Source organism: Eublepharis macularius, chromosome 8, assembly GCF_028583425.1.
Source record: "Eublepharis macularius isolate TG4126 chromosome 8, MPM_Emac_v1.0, whole genome shotgun sequence".
Lineage (NCBI taxonomy): Eukaryota > Metazoa > Chordata > Lepidosauria > Squamata > Eublepharidae > Eublepharis > Eublepharis macularius.
In genome coordinates, this window is record NC_072797.1 from 24,303,889 (window position 1) to 24,320,119 (window position 16,231).

General features: G+C 41.4%; 1 protein-coding gene across 2 annotated transcripts in view; it reads right to left on the bottom strand.

Moving 5' to 3' along the window:
- LOC129334226 (leukemia inhibitory factor receptor-like) overlaps positions 1–16,231 on the bottom strand; it is a 114,361-nt gene that overhangs the window by 53,332 nt on the left and 44,798 nt on the right. For both annotated transcript variants that reach the window (XM_054986157.1, XM_054986158.1), the window contains exons 2-4: positions 13,324–13,477; positions 3,367–3,490; positions 635–786 (exon numbers count right to left, since the gene is read on the bottom strand). In XM_054986157.1, coding sequence (XP_054842132.1) covers positions 635–786; positions 3,367–3,490; positions 13,324–13,405 — 358 coding nt within the window. In that variant the 5' untranslated portion in view covers positions 13,406–13,477. The remainder of the gene's footprint in view (positions 1–634; positions 787–3,366; positions 3,491–13,323; positions 13,478–16,231) is intronic.

Consider the following 16,231-nt stretch of genomic DNA (forward strand, 5'->3'; position numbering starts at 1 on the left):
CACATGCTGAAATGTGGTGGCTAGCAGGAACAAAGCCGAGGCATTAAGCCATCATGAGAAGGCGCAGAGGATGTGGCAGGGCTTTTTTCCTGGGAAAAGAGGTGGTGGAACTCAGCAGGTTGCCCTCGGAGAAAATGGTCACATGGCTGGTGGTCCCGTCCCCTGATCTCCAGACAGAGGGGAGTTGAGATTGCCCTCTGTGCCACGACGCACAATCTAAACTCCCCTCTGTCTGGGGATCAGGGGGTGGGGTCACCAGCCATGTGATCATTTTCAAGACATTCTGGAACTCCGTTCCACCGTGTTCCAGCTGAAAAAAAAATGCCCTGGGATGTGGAGAGAGGGAAGGTAACCCAAAGACAAGAAGAAAGGAACCTGCCAGTCCTTGCAGGTTCTCCCTTGTGAAGGTACACATTTAAGACAAAGTGGTTATTTATATGGAGGGGAGGGGAATTAATAGAGATGGCTACTAGGAAGTCTACAGGAACTCTGAAAGCCTCCCGTTAAGATCCTCACCCACTAAGTGATTGTCGCATCATTCTCTTCAGTATCCAGTTACAGACGATGGAAGGCAAAGAAAAACAATCATGGCTGAAGTTAGTTTACTTTCCATATTAAGGCAATATATACTTACAAATATTTTCTTCACGCAGCCGAAATGTGTTTTTTGATATTAGATTTGCAGATGAATTAAAGGTCTCTATCCCTACAAAAGTAGTGCCAAATGAGTTCAGTGTCATCTGTGCTCTGTTATCTTGAGTTTTTTCACATACTGGGGAGGAATATCTGAAAAAAAACAAATATAAGTAATAGAAATGAAGTTAGTCATGGTTGTTGTGGGTTTTCCGGGCTGTATTGCCGTGGTCTTGGCATTGTAGTTCCTGACGTTTCGCCAGCAGCTGTGGCTGGCATCTTCAGAGGTGTAGCACCAAAAGACAGAGATCTCTCAGTGTCACAGTGTGGAAAAGATGTAGGTCATTTGTATCTACTCAGGAGGGGTGGGGTTGAGCTGAGTCATCCTGTAAGAGTTTCCCAGGGTGTGGAATGCTAATGGCGGGAGGCTTCACTGTATCCTGAGGAGGTTCTTTTGCATATGGATTGGTGCTTGATGTGCTAATCTTCTCTGCAGGGCTATTCTCGGGGATAGAATGTTTTGTTAGCCTGGTGTTTTTCAGAACTGGAAACCATGCTCTGTTCATTCTTAAGGTTTCTTCTTTCCTGTTGAAGTTTTGCTTATGCTTGTGAATTTCAATGGCTTCCCTGTGCAGCCTGACAAAGTAGTTGGAAGTGTTGTCCAGTATTTTGGTGTCCTGGAATAAGATACTGTGCCCTGTTTGAGTTAGGCTATGTTCAGCCACTGCTGATTTTTCAGGTTGTCCAAGTCTGCAAACAACTTGGACAACCTGCAGACTTGGACAACCTGAAAAATCAGCAGTGGCTGAACATAGCCTAACTCAAACAGGGCACAGTATCTTATTCCAGGACACCAAAATACTGGACAACACTTCCAACTACTTTGTCAGACTGCACAGGGAAGCCATTGAAATTCACAAGCATAAGCAAAACTTCAACAGGAAAGAAGAAACCTTAAGAATGAACAGAGCATGGTTTCCAGTTCTGAAAAACACCAGGCTAACAAAACATTCTATCCCCGAGAATAGCCCTGCAGAGAAGATTAGCACATCAAGCACCAATCCATATGCAAAAGAACCTCCTCAGGATACAGTGAAGCCTCCCGCCATTAGCATTCCACACCCTGGGAAACTCTTACAGGATGACTCAGCTCAACCCCACCCCTCCTGAGTAGATACAAATGACCTACATCTTTTCCACACTGTGACACTGAGAGATCTCTGTCTTTTGGTGCTACACCTCTAAAGATGCCAGCCACAGCTGCTGGCGAAATGTCAGGAACTACAATACCAAGACCACGGCAATACAGCCCGGAAAACCCACAACAACCATCGTTCTCCGGCCGTGAAAGCCTTCAACAATACATCGAAGTTAGTCATATTTCAAATAAGTCATGGGGGAGAGTGCTTCCATAAAACCTTTAAAAGTGTTTTTTAATTGAGTTTTTAAAAACAATTTATAGCGGAGAAGCAACATCAGTTGAGTTATCAGCCAAGACATTACCAAGCCCACATTACCAGCAGAAATACATAATGTACAGTGTTCGTAAGAAGGTGACCATTATTGTCACAAATTATTTTCTGGCTCAGATTATATACATCTGAATAAAACACCTCCCCGCTTCTCACCCTCACCAACCTTCTAGTAACAATAGCAGCTGCTACGGCTGGCTTCGAAGTTCACCTGGGAAGGGTATTCCACAAACAAGACACTACCCCTGGAATTCCCTCTCCCTCTGCCAAGTTCTGAAAGTGGAGGCACCCAGAGATGTTCCTCTAAAACAGACTTTACGGACAGGGCAGGCTCATATTGGAGAAAGTTTTGTTTGAACCTGCCAAGTTGGTAACACAGCCACTACACTCACAGATCTCCAGAATGAGGAGCTAATTTTCATTGTTACCTGGGCCCCTAACACTGGTTAGATGCCATTCAGTTTCTTGGTATAATGAAGCAGTTGGGACAACAGCTAGAGCGCAAAAACTAGACCAAATGTGAGGAAACACCAATTAGAATATGCCAATGAGGACTGAAAAAAAGTCTTTATTATCCCAATTCCAGCAGCGCTGATCTGTTTAGCAGAGAACTGCAGATATTAATCCTTGCCTTTACAGATGTCATACATTTTGTCTGCCATTTTCTGACTTTGAATTTTGTTGTCACAAGCTCAGAGAACATTAATTATAGAATAGTTCAGGAGGGCATTTGTGAAAAGGGAACAGGTTTGCAGTTGATTGCACTATTTATTGTACATATTATCCTACATTGTCTTCTATTGGCCCTCCCGCCTGGTCTTTGTGTTGTGTGTTTATGTGTTCATGTGTTTTATTGAATTATTTTATAAATTGCTTTATCTGCTGTTTTAACATTCAAAATATTTTCATGTTTGCCACCTTGGGGTGAACTCCTGTTTGGGTGGAAATGTGGCAATTTAAATTTAAAAATTACGTAATTCTTGTAATCCAGTTTTTGCACTGCTTATGGTTATGTCTTACACCAATTTTTATCGCATTGTTTTTAAATTTTGTAATCCACTTAGACCTTTAGCAAGAGGTAAGTATGTAAATAAGTAAATAAATAGAGCAGTATAGAGCTTTCAGTATATGAATAAATACTTTCCAGTGACAACTCAGGGACAGAAAAGAGGATGGTGTACAATGGATAATACTAAAATAATACCACAAAGAAGTGTCAGGACAAGTTTCACAGGAAAACCAAGAAGTCATCAGTTGTTACCTGAGACCATAACAAAATTTATAACTGAGTCCAAGGTCAGTTGCAGAGGCAGTAGTCCAGGAGCAAAGAACATTTTGTAAGTCATGTGTTATGCACGTCAGCTTCTGAGAGTCTTGAGAAGAATCTGGAATTACAAAAGTAGCATTGCTAAGCAATAACATAGAGGAACCTTTGAAGCCTGTACCCCCAACCCCCACAAGAATATTAATAATCCTCCACTTCAACAGATTGTGCAGTACAAGCAACTGGATTTGAAACAGTGGGAAACACAAATTCTTGTACTTCTAGTGGCCTACCCATAAACACTCAAATTTGACAGAACATTTTAGGCATAGCTACACCATACATTCAGCTAGCTTAATAGCCTATTTCATCTTAGTGAATCTTGGAAGAACAACAATTCCCAGTCTTCCCTAGAAGAGGAAAGAAGTGTCATGGATATAGCTAGAACAGTAGAGGAACACTTGCTGGATATGACCAAGGAAGTCGTGCAAGATACTTTTGCACACAAAAACAAGGCTAGCCCAGCACCATAACTAGACAAACCACAAAGGGAGTTTAGAGGCCTAGAATCTAACAACTTTGGAGAGGGGCATAAAACAATAGAATTACACAGCTGTATTACCATGTGTAGATTAGAAGAACCATCTTATTCATACCAATATATACAATGTACCAAGGCCCACAGCAGGGAGTATCTGAGAATGGCAGGAATGTCTAAGGATAGATGTATCGGTGGAGGGCAAAAAGATATTCAAATGTATGAGAAACTTGTAATCACTAATGTTACATAGATTTTGTTAAGATCTAGCAAGACTAACTATTGTAATATGTTTCAAGATGTTTCAAATATGGATAACCTTGTTTGGTGTATGAAGTCATAAGATAACAAGTTAACCAAGAATGTGAGTCTTTGCAGTGGGATAGACAGCTATTGTTACGAGAAGTTTCTGAAGCCCTGTAAATATGACTAGCAAAACTGATAAAGAGCTTCTTCTTAGAACGGGCTCCTTGCCTGCGATCTTTGTATCTTTGAGTAAGAAACTTTTTTAGACTCATGTAATTGCTCTCCTTTAATGATCTATATAGTTATAATGGATGGCATAATTTTCTGTTAAGTTGATATTCCGATTACTGAATAATTATTTTGTAATAATAAAGGCTTAAAATGGAAGCAGGGATTCTATAATTGTATTACTTGTGTACAATACCTGGTAACCAACCTAAGACGTTATCTGTGGTGTACTAGTCAGAAGGCAAACGATCTGATATAGGAAAGCCAACTAGATGCTCAAGGCTTTTCAAGTACACGCCTGTATCTGAATCAGGTCTGGCTAGAGTCATTCAGAACAGAAGGTTGTTAAACCACTTTGGGGGAAATCAACCATACTTCCCAGGATTCCCTGGGGGAGTTTGCAAGAGATAAACCAGCACAGAAGCAGTGGTTGTACTAGAAGGTCTATATGGCCCCTTCCAACTCTGTGATTCTGTGAAGGCTCATCCTGCATTGGGCAGAGGATTGAAGTCTGTATGGCCCCTTCCAACTCTGTGATTCTGTGAAACTGCGTTGTGTAGTTTGAAGCGTATTTTTTCCAGCAGAGTTCCAATATGGGACACAGCTCATGTACCATCAATACCCTCCCATCTGCACCATGAAAATCCTGAAAAAGAAGGGGAAATGCACATGCCAGTTTAGGCCACTGTGTGCTAGTTCTGAAAGTGAGAATTTTATAGTGCAATCCTTTCTAAATCCATTGATAGGAGTAACTCTGCACTTGCTGCCTATAAAACAGGGATATTTTCTTCTGTTTACCTGAAATTTGGGAAGAAAGATCCCTTGGGTGAGATACAAAATCCCTGAGAATTTTATCCTTACCGGGGGGGGGGGGGGTGTCATGAGGAGGTCACATCCAGAAATATTTCCTACTGCATAGCAGGATTTGAGCCCAGTGACATCTTAGAGCCAAATTAGATTAAGCTTTCAAGAGTCAGAATTCCCTTCTTTCCACGGAAAACTACTATCAAAGCAGTAAATTAATAAGACTAGCTTGAATTGCAGTACTAAAGAATCCAACTCCAGACTTTAAAATATGCAAGTTTTTTAAAAATCACATTTTTAGAATGACAGGATCTGAATCAACTCTGTATTCATTAATGTAGATATTTTAGGTGCCTAAAACAGTGGTTGGAGTGTCAGGCTGGGATCTGAGACAACCAGGTTCAAATTCCTACTCTGCCATGGAAGTTTTCTACATTACATTGGACCACTCACTCTCTTAGCCAAACTTACCTCACACAAGTGGTGTCAGGAAGATAATATGGAGGAAGGGAAAATGACATTTTAATCCACTTTGAATGGTGGATATTCACACTTTTTTTAAAAAAAGCAATACAAAATAGAATCTTTTCAGGAGTATGAAACACGCGCTCCAAAATGAAAGTTTCTGAAAATGCTTGTACAAGAACCTTAAGTAATCTAGTTTGATTGTACAGAATAAGTTAACTTAGGTCAGTTAAGTTAACTTAGGTCAGCACTATCCGTAGCTCCGTCCAACAGCCACCAACTTGATTGCATCATGACTTGTGGCCTAGCAGTGGTGTCACTAGCAAAGCCATGGAAATTCACTAGTACAGAAGTAAGGGCCATTAGCTTCTATCAAAAACTCTCCTATATTTTTACAGCAATTAGGACTATTGTAGCTCTAACCAGCACTGATGTGCAATGCTTTTTAAAAAAATCCTAAACACAACCTAAACAATTTCCTCCATTAAAATTAGACAAGAGGCTAGCAACAACAGCTAAACCAAAAAAAAAACCCCAAACCACAAACCGCTATTAAAGAAGTATTAATATATAGGAAGCATTTATGGTCTGTTTCATGTGGGCTCTTATCTAACTAAAGGGTGTCAGTTTCATTTTAAACACAACCTAAACAATTCCCTCCATCAAAATTAAACAGGCCACCAACTGCTCTGTGCACAAGCTACAGTGAATGAATACACACTCCATATACAGCATACACATGATTTTTCTTTGTACATGCGCTGAGTAATTCTTATGTCACATTCAACATAATCTAAACCCCAAGTTTATCCAGGCATTTAGCCCCATGTTTATCTTTCAAGTGAATGAGCAGCAGCTGTTTCTTAATCCCTTTTCAGTCATTATGTTTTACTGCTCATATGGGGAAAGTGTGCTACACGCAATCCTTCCAATATGTCGGACTGCCATTTTGTCAGAAAGGCAGCCTCAGTATGCACTGTGTGCAGCATGCTCTCTCTGTACATGCTGTTGCCAGGATTCTGGTATGCGTCAGCATAATCACCGAAAAGGGCTTTGACACAGATGCGCACACGCGCACACACACACACACAACATAAAAGATTCATACTTGAAGTCAATCCAATGACGCCATTTGGTTTGTCACGGGTGTCGTCACACTCTGGATGTTAGCTGTGGCAGCAGCAGATACCTTTCTGCTTGCTCAGACCACAACAACGAACCTGGCATCTCACACACAGAGAAAAAAATCAACAGATCTGCCCCACGTACCTCATAAGCCCTCGTTCCAGAGTTTAGACCCATGTGGAGAAAGTGAATGTAGCCATTATAAGAGGCCTTCAAAATGCCTCATGAGGAGCCATGGGTAGACAGAAATGGGCCAGTCACGAACTCAGCCTAACCTACCTCACAGGGTGGTTGTTGTGAGGCTAAATAGAGGAAAGGAGAATGATGTGAAAAGCTGCTTCGAGCCCTCATTGAGGAGAACTGCAGGGTATAAATGAAGCCAATAAATTAGTAAATTCTTGTCGGGGTGGAGGGTCTGAAACTAAGTGACATTGTAAAGGCCCAGTGAGTGCTGAGGTAAAGCAGGAAGAGCTGTTTTGTTTTTAAAAGAGAGAGTCTCTTATTATCTCAAAGACAGCCACACTGATGCAATTTTGTATGCCACAGGATATTCATACCTCAACTCTAGGAAAGCAGCTGAGAAAGAGACTTTTGGCTTCTCGACCCTTCATAAAACATTTCTCTCTTTCCAACAAAGAAAGGAGGCCTGGTTACAATTTCAGCAGCCATTCCTTGCTCATGTTAGATAAAATTTTACTATTCAAAGGGGGTGAAATCCCAGGCTAAAAGCAAACCAAAGGAGATGATAAAACCAATTCCATGGGGGTGGCCGTGTCAGTCTGTGCTAGGAAACATACCAAAAAGGAGTCTTGTGGCACGTGGAAGACTAGCAGATTTATTGCGTTGTAAAGTTTTGTAGCCTGCTGCAGTGGGTTCTATCTAGCTCAGAAAAGCTTCTATCGTAATAAATCTGCTAGTTTTGAAGCTGACACAATGCTTCTTTTCATTACTAATGAAATAAAGCAGACTTTTTCTTCTTTTTTATTATTTTCCATTTTAAATGTTTAATCAACTATTTAAATACCTAAAATAACTATATACAATATTAATTTAATTCCCCAGCCATGTTCCACATCACACTGTGTTTATGCTGAGAGACCTATTGGACTACTAGCAATGATAACTAAATTGAACCTCCATGTTCTGAAGAGGCATGACTTTAAATACTGGATCTCAGAGCCAACCTACAAGTGACACCTGACACAGGTTGGACACTTGTCAGCTTACCTCAAGTTTTGATGGGAAATGTAGGCATCCTGGTTTTACAGCTTGGCTCTCCATTACAGCTCCAAGACCAGGATGCCTACATTTCCCATCAAACCTTGAGGGAATCTGACAAATGTCCAATCTGTGACAGGCATCACTTGTAGCTTGGCTCTTAGAGATAAAGCACTGCTTTCATATCTTGGTTCTGAGCCTCCCATCTGGCTGGCCACTGTAAAAACATAATGCTGGACAAGCAGTGCCTATGTGGGGTTGCCTAATATCAAGAATCTATGATATTTTAAACCCAAAAACACATTCCCTTAAAATATCAAGCCAAATGTAACAAAGATTGTAATACTACTGTCTGAGGCCTAACCGATCAGGGAAGGCTTTACAATCTAAAGTAATCAATATTAAAATGGTATCTTTTAAATTAATGGCAAAATGGTACATGACACCCCTCCAGCTACACCATATCAACACTGAAATACGCTCACTTTGCTGGAGACAATGTGACTTGGTTGGAGATTATATTCATTTATTTTATTTATTTATTTTATCGTATTTATAGTCTGCCCTCCCCGCAAGCACTCAGGTGTACACATCCCAAGGTCCAACTATTTTGGGATTCAATCTTAGCAAATATTCAAAAGATAGCAGGGCATGCAATTCCTAAACACCCTGAAACAATCCTTTTGTGTTTCTGGGAAGACCCCACGATCCCAGTAATTAGGAAAAATGTAATCGATATAATGCTTGCTGCTGCACAAACTGGAAACAAGAGAAGCTGCTGCTAGAAACAAGAGAAGCTGCCATCTGGATCAAATTGGAATAAGAAAGTTTGGGATTTTTTTTTATCACTGATAAAGTAGCCAACCAACTCCAAACTATTGATAACCCACAATACCAATCGACATTCTTTGAGCAATGGCTGCCTTTCTTAAACCACAGAAGCAAAACAAAACAACTGCACATCTCTGACCCATCTGTTTAAAGTTTTATTGCCGTAACTTAAACATTTGTATTATGTATACCTAAGATACAGTTGGCCTCAAGTTATGTAATTTGCTACTTCTTCTATGACAAGTTTAATCTTTTTGCATTGTAAATAGTTACAGAAATAAAGAATTTTTTTAAAAGACTGTTCAGAATTTACAACTGACTCAAACTGTCTAGCATAATTTACATGGACTGAAGTATTCAAAGGGCCAACTGTTCCCATGCCTGGATGCAGTCTGGAAATCAGTTGTAATTCTAGGACACCTTCCAGAGGTTGACAATCTTACATGGAGTCCATTAAGTTTCCGGTATCAGGCCTGTACTTTTAATGGTATTTTATTTTACCCATTGTTTTGACATCTTTTACACCCTCTCATACCTTTTAATGTATTTTTAAATGTCATTTTAAAATGTCATTGATTGGTTTGCTGCTGGGACCATTTGAATGGTTTCGTTGCCAATTATTTTACTGTAGCTTTCCGCGTTGCTGTATCTTTTTTTATCTTTATTATTTTATGTTATTTTAGATTCATAGGTATTCATTTTAACTGCTGGTTTGCGCTGGTGTTAGTTATTGCTGGTAACCGTTAAATTAGTTTTTGCCAGAGTTTATATTGTTTAGAAGTGCATTTTAACCCTTAGACAAAAAAAAATACAAAACAAATAAATTCCTTGATCAAAGAATCATGCAAGATGCAAATTTTTTTAATCATATACTTTGAAACAACTTTGGAAACTTCACAAGCTGCTGATTTTGTCATAGCCCTGTGAAGAGACTGCTGAGCCTCAAAGGAAGCAGGCCAAAGGGAAAGTAAAATGTTTCCTCTAATTTATAGCTGACCACATCACTCGATCTTAAGAATAACCCATGGCACCACAATGAGTCACTAGCAATTACTCGGCCTCTGCGCCAGGACTTTGATGTGTAAGGTGCAGCCTACCCAACTTTCAGTTACGAAATCTGATTCTCTAATACTGGCTGAATGGCTTTCCCTTCTGGAACTCAGTTGCCCTCAAAACCACTAGAGGCACAGCCACAATGGCAACTGCAGCACTCAACTAAACACACCAAAGACACATGCAAAGAGCCTTTCAGTACAGAGACAGCTGTACAAAGAAGCAAACTCCTTCTGCAGTAGATGGGGGGGGGGTGCAGACAGCCTCCTGCCGCCTTTGCTCGCTTTCTTTCCCCTTCTCCACTGACTTACTGCTTTTCCTCAGTTAACTTTATCCCTGTCATGGCACTTCAAATGTTTCCCTATGTTCAAATCTACTTGCTCCTCCCTCCTTCACTAACCTGTCTACTCCCCTCCTCCAGTCACTGTTTTCCTGATATGGTCCTTTCCTTATCTCAAAGACTGCTGGCATGCTTTTAGGCCCCAACAGATTTACCAGATTGCCCACTGTGGCAGAATCTTCCACTTCCAGCTCCTATTACTATTTTTCCACACTTGTGGGAGCAAAAACGGAGGGTAGACAATGGCATTTGACATCACAGTTATATTCAGAAGTGTCCTAGAAATTATGTTCTAATTCCTAGGAATTATGTTCCTGGCTGAATTATGTTCCTAGGAATTATATTCTAGAAATTCCCCTATCTATATTGTAAAACCACAGAGATTTGAGGATTTCCTAGAACATAGTGACATCATTCTCCTTATTTGTGCTCCTGCTGGAATGAATAGGCCAGTTGGTAACTCCATTCCCCAATGGGGACCCAAAACACAACATAATATCATTCCCCCTTCCTGCATTTTATCTTAACCATCACCAGCCTGTGAGGTAGGTTATTTAAGTATTTATATCTCACTTGTTTCTCATGGCTGAAAGCAGTTTTCAAATCATGAATTAAAAACACCACAATTTGTAAAATGAATCTTAGGTTAGGTGGAGAGAGTGCCTAGCCCGGAGTGTATCAGGGAGTTCCCACAGCAGACTGAGGCGTCGAACCTGGGTCTCCCAGATTATAGCCCAGCCATATATAAAGGCTGTGACGCTCACAGCATTTCAGGTGTTGCAGCAGAAATTTTATATAGAGACTCTGAAATCAGCAACTTGTATGAGTTTTACAAATGATACAACTTTTCACAGGTTTTCTTATTCTTGTGGACTTTTGTATGTACTTCACAACTACAAATGGCAGAGACAATTCAATGTGTTAGCCAACTCTAGTCATATTACTTCCCAGAATCTTACAACATGTAAGTGAGAGAATTCTGTTTCCCACACTTCCATCTCTTTGAATCAACACTAGAAGGACAGCCTCTCCACATATGCCCTTGTGCACCAACTATGGTCCTCCGTCTAATACCTTACACAAGCCCTCCACATACATGGAAACTGCTTTTTTCTAGAAGAGCTTCTAGTGGAACAGGGTCCTTAAGGAGGTGCAGAGGTACTATACCTAGAAGGTTTTAGGAGCCACTGAGAGTCAGTTTTATTTGCTAGGGTTTGTAATGAATAGGTTCTTTGGAGTTTTACAGTAGTTTGCTTATAATTTGGGCTTGTAAACTGCCTTAAGCCCCTCGGAAAAACACAGGGTACAAATATTTTAATTACTAACTAAAACAATTTAACAAGAACTTAGGTGCATAGCCAGTGATGACAGATATTTCTCCTTTGTTCCAATGTGGAGTTTCAAATGTAAAGCTAGATGGTGAGCTCTACTTACTGAATTAGCAAATTAAAAAAGAGCAGCATCGGATGAATAATTCATATTTATTCATTTTATCAGTATCTACGCCATATCCCTAAAGGCTTGAGATAGCATATATTTCATTCAAAAAACCCTCGCCTTTGGGTGTTCATGTTCAACAAGTTCAGTATTAAATGGAATAACAAACATTATAGGGTACATAAAATGCAATGCAACAACGTCTCCCAGCTTCTTTGAATATGGTGAGATAGATGAATTTTTCCTCTTTGCTGGCAAATGTAAGGGATTTTTTTAGCGGTCAGAGGCTGCATCTATTCATTTGTAACAAAATGCTTATCTAAGACTCATTAAGGTTTCCCACTGTTACAGTGTAGAGATTTTATCTTTAAACTATGAGCAGTGTTCAGTTCTTGAAGTGAGACCGTAAAACAGCTATCCCTCCTTCAAGAGAGACTGTTGGTACCAGGGCTTCTTTTCAGTGGGAACGCGGTGGAACGGAGTTCAGGAACCTCTTGAAAATGGTCACATGGCTGGTGGCCCCACTCCCTGATCTCCAGACAGAGGGGAGTTTAGATTGTCCTCTGTGCCACAGCACAGAGGGCAATCTAAACACCCCTCTGTCTGGAGATCAGGGGGCGGGGCCACCAGCCATGTGACTATTTTCTCCTAGGGCAATCCACTGAGTTTCACTACCTCTTTTCCCAGAAAAAAAGCCCTGGTCGGTACAAATTAAAGTGCAGAGGTCTTCTTACAGTACTCTCTGCACCAAGACACAAAGACTAAAATTCGTGTTTTTTTTAATAAAGCAAGATATCAAAATATAAATGATTATTAAAATAAAAACCTACAAAGATGGAACAAATGAAGGCAACACGAATTAAGTCTCCTGACATTTCTCAAGTAAATCTAAGTTTAAATCAATTAAGTTTGCTATGGAATACTTTGCAGTTCCAATGAACACACATTTCAAGAATAGGTTTCTCACCTAGATCTTCGTGTAATTTCTTTCAGCAAACCCCCAATCTACTACCTGGGTTAGCACTTTTATATATCTTAAGTGGAAATCTAAGATCTTTTTTCTTGTGATAGCATAAATAAACTATAATTGGTATCATGTGACATTTTACCAAGCCAAAAAGTGACACTAGGTCCAGCTGCAAGGTAAGATATATAAATCAGTAAAGATGAGCAGAGCATCATTGGGCTATTCTAATAACTAGAGAACATTTATCTGCCACTTTCATTTATCTGGATAAAAGAGCACCTGTGTAACTATACAACATGCTAGAAAAAACTACAGTAAAGTTCATACAGAGTTCACTAGATTACACGTGTCATTAAGTATAATGTGATCTAACCCATATTTCTGTGATACATCATTGAATATTAAATTATTGTTGCATCATCACAATCATTGGCAACTGGATTGTCTAGTTCAGTTGTGAAGGATTCCTATGGCACAGCAACAATGCAATATCCAGCCATGTGCGGATATAGCACCTGTTGCTAGGACAAGCACTAACCACAGATTCAGTTCAGGTATAACGGCAATAGGATCTTCCACAAAAGTGAAACAAACAAATTAGCCTGCCGTTCACATACCAAACCACGGTTATGTCTGAACTAAGCCAGAAAACATGCCAAGAAATCAGAACTACAAATATAGACAGTAAATTGCAGCACCAACCTGGCTCTTGACAGTGGACTAAGCTGAAGAAATACAGGTGTGCTACTGCCAAGAGACAGCAGAGACCTGGGCTCCTCCACATTCTTGTACAATTCACTGTGATGAATGGGTCACCTCAAGCAGGAAACAGCATCATCTTTTACACAGCCAGACTCTAAATAAAAAAGAAAGAAAATTATGTAAATTTTTAAACCATGATATTTGGTTTTAAAATGTATATGCCATGCTCAAGACTCAAGGTCATCAGCTTACATTTTCATCAGGCATAGAAAAATATCAGAATCAACACTTGAATATTTGTGGACAGCAAGATACAGCAAAATGTATATTCTAAGTCAGGATGGAATACACAAAGCTTTTGTCCCAAGTGCCATATCTACATCTATCTGTAAACACGCACATAAATATGTGGGCATGCAAGTGTGTGTGTCTATGCATATATGTGTGGGTGTATTGATGAAGATACTGATGTGCCAGCAAATGGGGGGGGGGGGTGACTGAGAGAGAAAGAGAACTTAAGCAAAAAACAACAACCCTGAACAGTACCAACACTTCCCCCCCCCCCAAAAAAACAGTGCTGGGCATATCATTGACCCTCCCACCCCAGTAGATAGCTACATCAGAAGTATGTTTTTGCTACGGTGCATATTGCACATGTGACAAAACATGTCAGTGTTGAACAGGCATGAAACTGAAGGAATTCATCTGCAGGACAATCGCCACAAAGACTGGGGGGGGGGGAGAGGGAGAGAGAGACAGAGAGACAGAGTCAAGGAGAAGGCTTCATACCTTTTTTTATGGATATGAATTGCAGACAGCACAAAAATCACAAACAAATCCACTGAGTTTTCCTGAAAATGAGTCAAAGCATTCTTAAGATCCATCTCCCTTCCCCACCCCCCCCCAATGAAAGTTCTTCTGCTAGGGAAACTCCAAAATTGCATGCAGGACTGAGGGATTATAGTCGTGCAGTTTCCCATGCAAGATTTCTAACAAAGATATGAATCAGCTTGAGGGTTTTTTTCCTCCTCCTCCTTTTTTAACCTCCCGGATCTCTCTACTCTCCAGTCAGCCTTTTCCCCTCCTGTAGTTCTGCTCTTCTTTTCAGTCAGAGGGTGGTCTGCTGAACCTACCCAACCAGACCATCGGGTTTCTGCCGCCATCATTTAACGCAGCACTTTGCAGAGCTGAGTGTGGAGTGCCACCAAAAGAAGAGGGAGGAGGGGCTGATTTAATCTCACTGAACGCCCCCCCCCCCAGCACACAGCAGGACCCCAGAACTTTCCCGGCTTAAGCGGATCAGGGGAGTGTCTAGCGGAGCCACGCTGAGCCCAATTGCCTATGTTGGTTCAGGCTTCCAAGATCCCACAGGCCCAGATTTGGCCTGACACCCTGGGTGTGGAAAGTGCAGCTCAGTTAACTAATTGCACCTGTGAGCTGTTGCCCAGGGAAGGTGTCCTTGAGAGACAAGGGAGCCTTAGCTCCGCACGTACTCCTTCTCCGTTCTCAGGCTAGTAACGCTGATTGCAAGTGTGCCTCTGATTGGCTGGCAATCATAGAAAAGATGGCTCCTCTCTGTTCTGACCACCACACTTCACACTCTCACTGAGACTTTGTCGGATCATCCTATGCTACCGTACTTCATCAGCATGTGAGAGACTTTGCTCCATGCCGGGCCTGTGATGTCCGTACCTGCCTGCCATGGTTAATGGTTTGTGAGTATGAGCCTCAAGCCTCTTCAGAGAAATGCAAGTTAGCAAGCTTATGTTTTAGTCAGTTACCTTAGTAAAGAACAGGCAAGCTGTTTGTTATTTTAATGCCTTTTGCTTGTGCCTTAACAGAGTGGTTCCTGCTTTCTGCAGACACTCTTCTAAGTGTCTGCAGAAAGCAGGAACCATTCTATTAAGGCACAAGCAAAAGGCATTAATGTAACAAACAGCTTGCCTATTCTATCAACAAAACACCTATTATACATAAGTCTTCTGTCTTGAGTGTCTGACCAACTGTGTGCAAGATCTCCCAGAGTAAAGAACCCCAGAGACTGGTGAGTCTCAAAGTGAAAAGGGTGGTTCACCCTCCCAGGAAGCCTGCTAGGAGTCTGAGCAGCTGTAATCAGCACTTGGAACCGTGGTCAGGAGGGTGGTGACCCCCAAGACAGGGAGGGAGCATGAGAGGTGGAAATCAGCCATCCATTCGTCTTTGGCTGGATATAGGCCAAGTAATTAAGTGGATAGGCTGCAAATCATCACTCCGCTGGTTCAAATCCCACTACTGCCATGAGCTCAGCAGGTGACCCTGGTCAAGCTGCTCCTTTCAGCCCCAGCTCCCCCGCTATATTGTGGGGATACTAATCTGTCTAGAAGAGTGGTATATAAGCACAAATATCATGATTTATTATTATTAAGCCACTCTAGATGAAGAGAAGGCTCTCAAACAATAGTTTGCTAGGGCTGCCAGTTTTCTAGGGTTTGAAACTGGGGTATGGGGAGGCATGCCAGGAGGACATACGAGCTCTTGTCGCACCAGGAATGACATCATTCCCAGCACGACATGGAAGCAACAGGGGCCAATTTGATAAAAGTCAGCCCCAAACATCATTCTCAGAGCAACAAGGAAGTGCTTCAGAGCACGCTCGCGCATGGTGTGGGGCGCTCAGGCCCATTTCTGTGCCTCCCCCACCCCATTGGCCAGGTGAGAACTGGTGGAAGGTAGAGACTAGGAATGGAGGAATGGGATCCCTACAATTCGCCCATTTAAGAACATCCCTGCTAGATCATACCAGTGGTCTACCTAGTTCAGCATCCTGTATCACACAGTGGCCAACCAGTTACTCTGGAGGGGCAACAACAGGGCACAGGGGCCAAAGCCGTCCCCTGATGTTTCCTGGAATTCAGGACTGAAATCCAGA